Source organism: Mustela erminea, chromosome 21 (assembly GCF_009829155.1).
Source record: "Mustela erminea isolate mMusErm1 chromosome 21, mMusErm1.Pri, whole genome shotgun sequence".
Taxonomy (NCBI): Eukaryota; Metazoa; Chordata; class Mammalia; order Carnivora; family Mustelidae; genus Mustela; species Mustela erminea.
Window position 1 is genome coordinate 4,190,230 of NC_045634.1, and position 7,871 is coordinate 4,198,100.

The following is a 7,871-nucleotide window of genomic DNA, read 5'->3' on the forward strand; positions in this document are numbered from 1 at the left end:
TATTTATTCCCATTTATTTCTAGTCTGAGCTCAGACATGGGCCAGTCGGATCTAGATTTCCCCTTACAGATGAAATCTAGAGATAGGAAAGGAATTTGCGGAAGGCACAGTTGGGAAAACCCCCAGAATTCCTGCCTTGAACTGCTGGTATTTGCTCAACACTAGGCTGCTGCTGCCCACAGATGAGGACAGAGAGGTTCCAGAGCACAAACTGCTATGCTCTCTTAGGACATTAAATGGTGTACATATGTGCAAATGTACGTGAGTGTGTGCACATGCATGTACATGTGTGTGCTTGTATTTGTATAAGTGTATATGTGTATGTTTTTGTGTATATGTGTGTGATGTGTAAATTTGTACGTGTATATGTTATTGTGTATACATGTGCATATGCGTGTGTATGGTATGTGCATGCATGTATGTTTGTGTGTGTGCACACGGGAAACCAGTGTGTGTAAGGGGGAGGGGGGAAAAGGTGGCTACAACAAAACTCTTCTGACTACTCAACAAAAGTACTCCTGACTTTTTTGGGACCACTGCTAACCCATATTGGAATGGGATATTTATTTCCCAAATTCTATAAGGCAGTTTTGCTAATCTTGGGTGCAGATGTTAACATAGAACACATTTGTGTGTGTCTGTTGTAATCACTTAAAACAGCTAGAAACTTTGCAAAAAAAGTTATTTAAGTGAAAAGAGAGCTCAGTAGCCATTTCTTATAATATCTGTTATATAATAAGGCTCATTATAAGGTCAAATGTGTTTACAATTTCTAAAAAATGTAATAGGGAATATACTAGATGGGGTTTCTGTCTGGCTTTGCATTACCTCTTCCATTTCACCCTCAGCTTCCACACAACTAAGCATTGCTTACGGAGCTGCAAACCTCCTTTGTGGCTTTTCACCTCAGTAGACTGATGGTGAGGCAACCAAGTTCTGGAAGAATCAGTGCAGAATCTATCCATGTGTTGAGTGCATTATTTTTCTTTTCTTTCTTTTTCTTCTTCTTCCTCCTCCGCTTCTTCTTCTTCTCCTCCCCCTCCTCCCCCTCCTCCTGCCTCTCCTCCTCCTCCTTCTTCTTCTTCTTTTTCCCTAAGTCAGAGAGTGTTGTGTCTTCTCCATGCCCCACGGTGAGAACCTTCAATAATGGGTGGAGCTTCTGACGCTTTCTTTCCAAGCTCATGGCTCTTGCCACCTGCAGATGTTAACCTTCATGTCCCCCTGTGCTGGTGGACTGGTTTGGTGGCCCGTGGGTGTCAGGATTTCTTCTGAGAGCTTTATGGGATGGATCAATGAGGTTAACCTCAGTGAATTTGTACATGGAATCTTGACCAACCAGGTAAGAATTCAGAACTTCTCAGAGCCCTGCAGTGATGTCCAGCTTGCTCCTCTGCAACAGACTGAAGGCTTAGGGCAAACTCTAGCTGGTAAACACCATGATGGACAGGTTTGCCATAGGTGGCACCCTTAGAAACTAGGCGTTTGTGACCATCACATCGCACATGAGTCTGATATATGACATGACATCAGTGTGCTTCTTCATCCAAAGCTCCTGGATGTACTTGTAAGCACCCATGTTTGCTGACCTTTGAGCTAAGGGCTGCAGCCAGATGTAAAGGAATATATTATTTTTCAAAATATTAATCATATCTTTTCCTGGAGTCTGATACTTAGTAGTTTGGCAGTAAGTGTCACTCCTCTATTTAAAGTCCTTAATGATTCTCTGTTACCTTCAGAATAAAATTTAGACTCAAGTTTGTTATTTAAAACCCAGTTGCCTTCCTAATTATTGCCCCAAAATACTTGGACCCCTAGCCATTCGGAACTGCGTACAGATTCTCAGACAATTCACACTCTTTCCTGCCTTCTTGCCTTTGCAAACATTGTACACAGATGATGAAATAAAATTTTCCCTGTCCACCCTTTTTACTAAATCCTACTTTGAAAATTCTCCATTGAATCTTCTAGGATCTCCCCAGGTTGGGTTAGATTTCCTCTCCTTCTGCTACTCCCCAAACATATACAAACTCATACAGACAGACCCCTGCCCCCGACACACACACCTGTGTCCTCATAGCCTCTTGTGAACTGCTATTATCATTCCACTGTATTACATTTATTTTAAAACATTTTCAGGTTCCTCTGTTAAGGAGAACAGGGATCCCTTCTGGGTATGAGGGCTCACACATTGGTGCTTACTACATTTTTACTGCATGAGTATATAAGATACAAACTCTGATTTTACTGTACAACTCTCTGTGTATAAGAAAGGAGTTACCCAAGAAATACGCCATCTTGGGAAACTCCTATGTGGAGTTTAGAAGGGTAATTAAGGTACTCCAAAAGACCACATAATTCCTAGACCATGGCGTCATTATTCATTTATTAGCTGATGCTCTCCAAGGGAACATATACTGTATCCTCTGACTACCCTCTAACAATGGGGGAAAATAGCTGGCACTCCTCTATCCTGGGCCTCTTTCTCAGTAAATACCATCTGTTGGAGTGTGCAAAAGCACACAGCCTCTGGCGTGGGCCATAGTGATGAACAGAGGAGTTCTCCTCTGCGTGAATAAACTCATGAATCCATAGTTTCTAATTTCCCCCAATGAGCAAATGGAGACCCAAAATGTTGACTGACAACTGGAAGAGGTATTAGAGGTGACCTTTTGTTCCAAGTGCTAACCCAAGTGTTATTTTAACTGCAGACTTGAAAGGCTACATCTAAGAGCCCTTGACACAATTAAAATGACTAAACCATGAAACTTTCCCATATAAAGCAAGTGCCAAATAAACAGCCAAGGAGACACAGAGCAGATAAAAGTGATTTCTCAGAGGCCATGCCTTCCTGTCTTCCTGACTTATTAGCTTATAAGTAATTGTCATTTTATAGGAAAAAAGAGAAGCTAAGCTTCTCCTAGAGAACAGTGTAACCTCGTGCAAGGAATGAGGCTTTGGAGCCGGACTCCCCAGATGTGACTCCTGGCCTCACCAGCTGTGTGCTCTTGAGCATGTCACTCCAACTCTCTAGGCTTCAGTGTCATTACGCCATTCACACATGCTCTCATGTCATAGTAGTGAGCGATTTAATGCCTAAAATACACTCAGAAAGTTGTCTCAATGAAATGAAGTTGTTATTATTATGGTCCTAATAATGCAAAGGTTATTAACGACCTCTTTCACCTTTTTGTTTTTGTTTTTAGATCTTTTATTACAATGAGGTGCCTTGAGATATATTTGGCCATCCCTGGGCCACAGAAGGATTTCTGAACTGAACTAGTCTTACCTGTTTGGATGATGTTCATTTTCACCTCACATTAAATGATGAAAGTATTATGAATCTAAAAATCACCCTTATATAATCACATTGATTCTAACTTTTGTTGTCTCAGAAGGGGAAAGCCAGCATGATTCTGGCAAATCCACTGGAATCCTTCTCCACAGTGTTGTGGATCATATCCCAATTGCTTTCTGATTTGTTTTCCATGTTATAATCTAGCAATCAGAAAATAATGATAATATACTGCAAGAAAACTAAGTTAGTTCATGCAAATTTGCAAAGTGGGTAAGATAAGCATTGTACTCTCCTGAAAACAACAGGGGCGGAGCATAGAGTTATGCATCAGTGTAATAAATTCAACCTTTTGACTAGGTTCAGCATCCAAGATGCATTTAAGTCTTTAGAAAGAAAATGAGTTAAACATTTTCATAGGAATATGGTAGCTATCCTGGAGGAAAAGTTAACAAGTTTCCTTCCCAAGCAGTTTGTCGATGTCTTTTGGGGATTCTAAATAGAGAAACTGGGTCACTAATAGGCCAGGTCCGAGGCAGAAGCTTATAGTTAGCATGGGTGAGATCATTAAGCAAGCTCGGTTTGTAAGCATGGGGAAAATAAGGTCATGGAACTGAGGACCCCTGCGTAGCCTCTGCTTTGGTAATCCCCAAATGCCATGATGAGCTGAGCCTTCCACCTGTCAAAAACTTCCTCTTTTGTTCTTAATTTATATTGGTGTCATGGATGTCTTTGCAAATCTGATAGAAATTATAAACACTTCTCCCAGAAAAATGTACACACACAGGCACACATTTCTGCATATTAATTTGTGGCTTTCGTGGGTGTTCTCATGTAAAAAATTCCTTCTCAGGGGAGTGATTTTATATTATCTTCAGTGAACTTATCAATTAACATTTGAAAATAGGTCTGACCACTTCATTTCCTTTTTAAAAATGTGTTATTTAAAATCCTGACTTGTAACTCTCCCAGAAGATTTTAGATCATTCAGTTGTTTTGTTTTACTATGATCAGCAAGCTTAAGAAACCTCTGTACCTGTTCCAAAATGCTTAATTTCAGGGAAATTCTATTTCTGTCTGCTAAGAAAGAGCAGGAGGCATTGATGTATGCCTTCTTGGAAAGATTTTATTATAATTTTATGAGAAAATAAGCAAAGTGACTGTAATGTTATTCCCATATTGACTTATATGGAATAAACCCTGATGACCCACAGAATCTTGATCATAATTTGGACTCTAACCCCCAAATATATTGTTGTTGGAGAAATAAATGTACAAATGTACATAGCTCCTGTCACCACAGAGGAAAAATTTCAAAAATATGGAGAAAAAAAAGCTTTTTAAAGTTCACCCTCCATGAACACATAAACACCACTATTGGTGAGCCAGTCAATGAATTTCTATGCTTAGGTCTTATATTTTAAAGTTGGGACAGAGAAACATCCTAGATATTTGATGTAAGAGTTTGTTTTGAAGAAGTTTGGCAATTAACATAAAGCTACTCTAAAAGCACATTTTACTCTTAAGAGTAAAATCCTTACAAACGTTTATAATAGTTCATAAAAGTTTGTAGTAATAAATATTTACCACTTTACTTTTTCCTTTGAGACCAATCATCACAGACCAAAAGCAGCTAAGTTTATAATAATTTATTAAGGTTGCATATAATTTGTCATGTATAATAAATTATAAAAACCATAGCATCTTCATAAACTATTTAGTATATCATACTCACTTCCTAATGCTTACTGCAATAACTGTAAGAAATCTAATTAGATTATATTTTAGCATTAGTTAGAAGATAAAAAAGATCATAAAATTTTTTCACAGTACTTTGGATTTAGGAAGGACCCCATTCCTTTAGCTTTTGTGCAATCAGTTTGAAATGTATAAAAACGTTTTACAAACCAGAAGGGTTTTACTGAGCTGCTGAAAGTATTGCATATTTGTAACTAACACCCTTGTGGTGCACTTTTTGGGCACTGTAGAAAATGCAAATAAATAGTCAATTACTGATCTCTAAGAATCTATACCCATAAGACCACATTGAAGCTTGCCAACATTTTGCAACATTCAAATAAAAAATTCAGTAAACATCGGAACATAGTATTCTCTCTCCGTTTCTCCCTCTCCCTCCTCCCTCTCCCTGCCCAGTACGGCTAAGGAAAAACAAAGTTCAGGTTGAATTGAAGTCCCAGGGCCTGAGAAAGAGACTCTGGCCGCAATTCTTCCCCAGCTCTCTGTTGTCTTGGAGTCTCAGTCCTCATTACATCCATTCAGACTCCTCTCCAATGCCGGGATCAGTCCTTTCCCCTCAGGGAGAGTTTGCAAATCCTTGCTGAAAGCATTTCGTTCTCCACTGTAACAGCACAGGCGTGAAATTGGTTGGAGTCTTTGTAACCAGTTTGTTCTGTTTCTTTCCCGCCTCCGCGGTTCTGATGGAAGAGAAGGTTGAGAGGCAGCCACAATTTAATGCTGCCGGTGCTGGGTCTCACAAACTCCCTTGGTCTTTAAATGTCTGTTCTTGGATAATGTCCTTATCCATCCTCTTGTCCTCAGTGAACTTTGATGGAAAATTTCCGCAGTTTCAGAAATTGGAAAAGCTTGTCTTTCGTCCTCTTCTTCAGGGCCATCAGCGCTCGTGTTTTCTCCTCCAAATCTTGATCGATGGCAAAAATGATCTTAGCTCGCTCCTCGGCTTTCTTGTCCCCAGAGTTTCTGAAAAGTCTCTGTAGAGATTCTTGGTCTATGTTTTCAAAGATGTTGGCCACGGCTTTCTTACGCGAGGCTGTGTCGAAGTGATAGCCGTGGATGGACGGGCTAACGCGCAGCGAGGTGGACATGATGATGGCTTGGTGCCTTGGCTTTGCTTTCATCGATGTGGGAATCTTCGGGAATTCTGCTCCCGGGCTCTCCAGAGAGTCTGTAGCAAAATCATTCCGGGACTGCTATTTAAAGTGTGAACAAAAGCTCCAGGCTCAAATTACACTGGTGACATCAGAGTGATCTCAAGGAAGAATAATCACAGACAGGTTTAACAGTTGAGTTGCCAATATCCTGTTCTTGTGCAAAATGTTAAGAGCTGCGCTCAGTGTTGGAGCAGGGATGTGGGGATTTCTTTTTACCACATCTGTGGTAATAGGATTAAAGAGGCTTGGGGCCCTCTTTTAAAAATAGCTGAAACCAGGAAAGGGCAAAGGTAAGACACAAACAAAGTGGCTTAGACTCTCAAAGTCTTTCCAAACAACTGCCGAAACAAAGGCTTCTGCTAACTACAGGAAAGTTTTATTCCAGGAGAAGTCATTAAAGTGTATTCCAAACATTTGGCAACCCACACCTGTGTCCTTTGGACATCCCCATCCAGGCCTGCTCCACAGCTGCTGAGAGAAAGCTGAAGAATCAAGGTCATCTATCGGGACTACACGGGATTGTAAAAGGGGACTTCACCAACAAAATGCTGACATGACGCAGCCTGAACCTGTGAACTTTCAGAGACTGAGTACAAGAGACAACCTGTAATCACTGAAAAAAATTGTAATTTATTGTTTATTTATTTAAAATCTTTTTAAGATTTTTTTTACATTTTTTAAAATTTTTTCAATTTATTTATTTTCAGAAAAACAGTATTCATTATTTTTTCACCACACCCAGTGCTCCATGCCATCCGTGCCCTCTATAATACCCACCACCTGGTACCCCTGGTCCATATACACTATGGAGTATTAAGATTTTTTTTAAAAGATGTTATTTTTAAGTCCTCTCTACACCCAGTGTGGGGCTTGAACTCACAACCCCAAGATCAAGATCATGTTCCACTGACTTAACCAGCCAGGTGCCCCCAAATTGTAATTTAATAAAAATAATAATAACAATAGACAATATCTCTTTAGTCTTGTGTATATAACAGAAATGCCTATTTTTTTTTTTTTTAAGTGAGGAAGGAAAGTCAGTCAGGTGCTTTATGGACATAGTACTCAAAAAAGTGAGTTGATGTTTTCTTTTAATATTTATTTTGGCTCCGCCCAGACATAGGGCAGTACCTTCTCTGGAAGAATTTAAATTTGTTCTCCTCACCTTGCATAATGTGCCACCAGCTAGTGCCCCATTGGTGTGGAGCACTGACATTCAACCACATGATCGATGTCAGTGTCAGAGGGCCCCAGGGACTCCTCTTAGGGAAGCCGGGCTGGTCTTTAGAATTCCCTCTGATCAGTCAAAGTAGGTCTAGAATGTGCAAAAGTGGAGAGAGTGTGGAGAAGGTACCTCACTAGAAAATTGAGTTAGAGAATCTTCTTACGTATTCATTTACTCACTCACTCATTAATTCAATCAATATTTATTAAAGCTCTACTTTTAGCTAGAATGTTTTTAGGCACTGGAAGCCCAAGAATAAATGAAACTGAACCAAACCAAACAAGATCCCCACAGTCACCTTAATGGAGTTTACATTTTACCGAGAAACAGATAATGGAAAAATGTACACTTCTAATCTAGATGATGTCAGAAAGTAATGCCTATTATGGATAAAAATGAAGCCAAGTTGTACAGGAGAGGAAGGGGAAGGGAGGGTTGAAATTTG

At 39.8% G+C, this 7,871-nt stretch overlaps 1 protein-coding gene and 1 pseudogene across 1 annotated transcript; both read right to left on the reverse strand.

Moving 5' to 3' along the window:
• Nucleotides 1–1,097: 1,097 nt before the first annotated feature.
• On the reverse strand, nt 1,098–1,576 carry LOC116581962 (annotated as a pseudogene).
• Nucleotides 1,577–4,926: 3,350 nt separating this feature from the next.
• TCIM (transcriptional and immune response regulator) lies at nt 4,927–6,272 on the reverse strand. The gene has a single exon (XM_032329153.1). The coding sequence runs from the start codon at nt 6,166–6,168 to the stop codon at nt 5,848–5,850; it is 321 nt and encodes a 106-aa protein (XP_032185044.1). The 5' UTR covers nt 6,169–6,272; the 3' UTR covers nt 4,927–5,847.
• Nucleotides 6,273–7,871: the final 1,599 nt, after the last annotated feature.

Bases quoted from the DNA above. Each gene is read 5' to 3' on its own strand.
- TCIM (XM_032329153.1), bottom strand. From the start codon at position 6,168: ATGAAAGCAAAGCCAAGGCACCAAGCCATCATCATGTCCACCTCGCTG.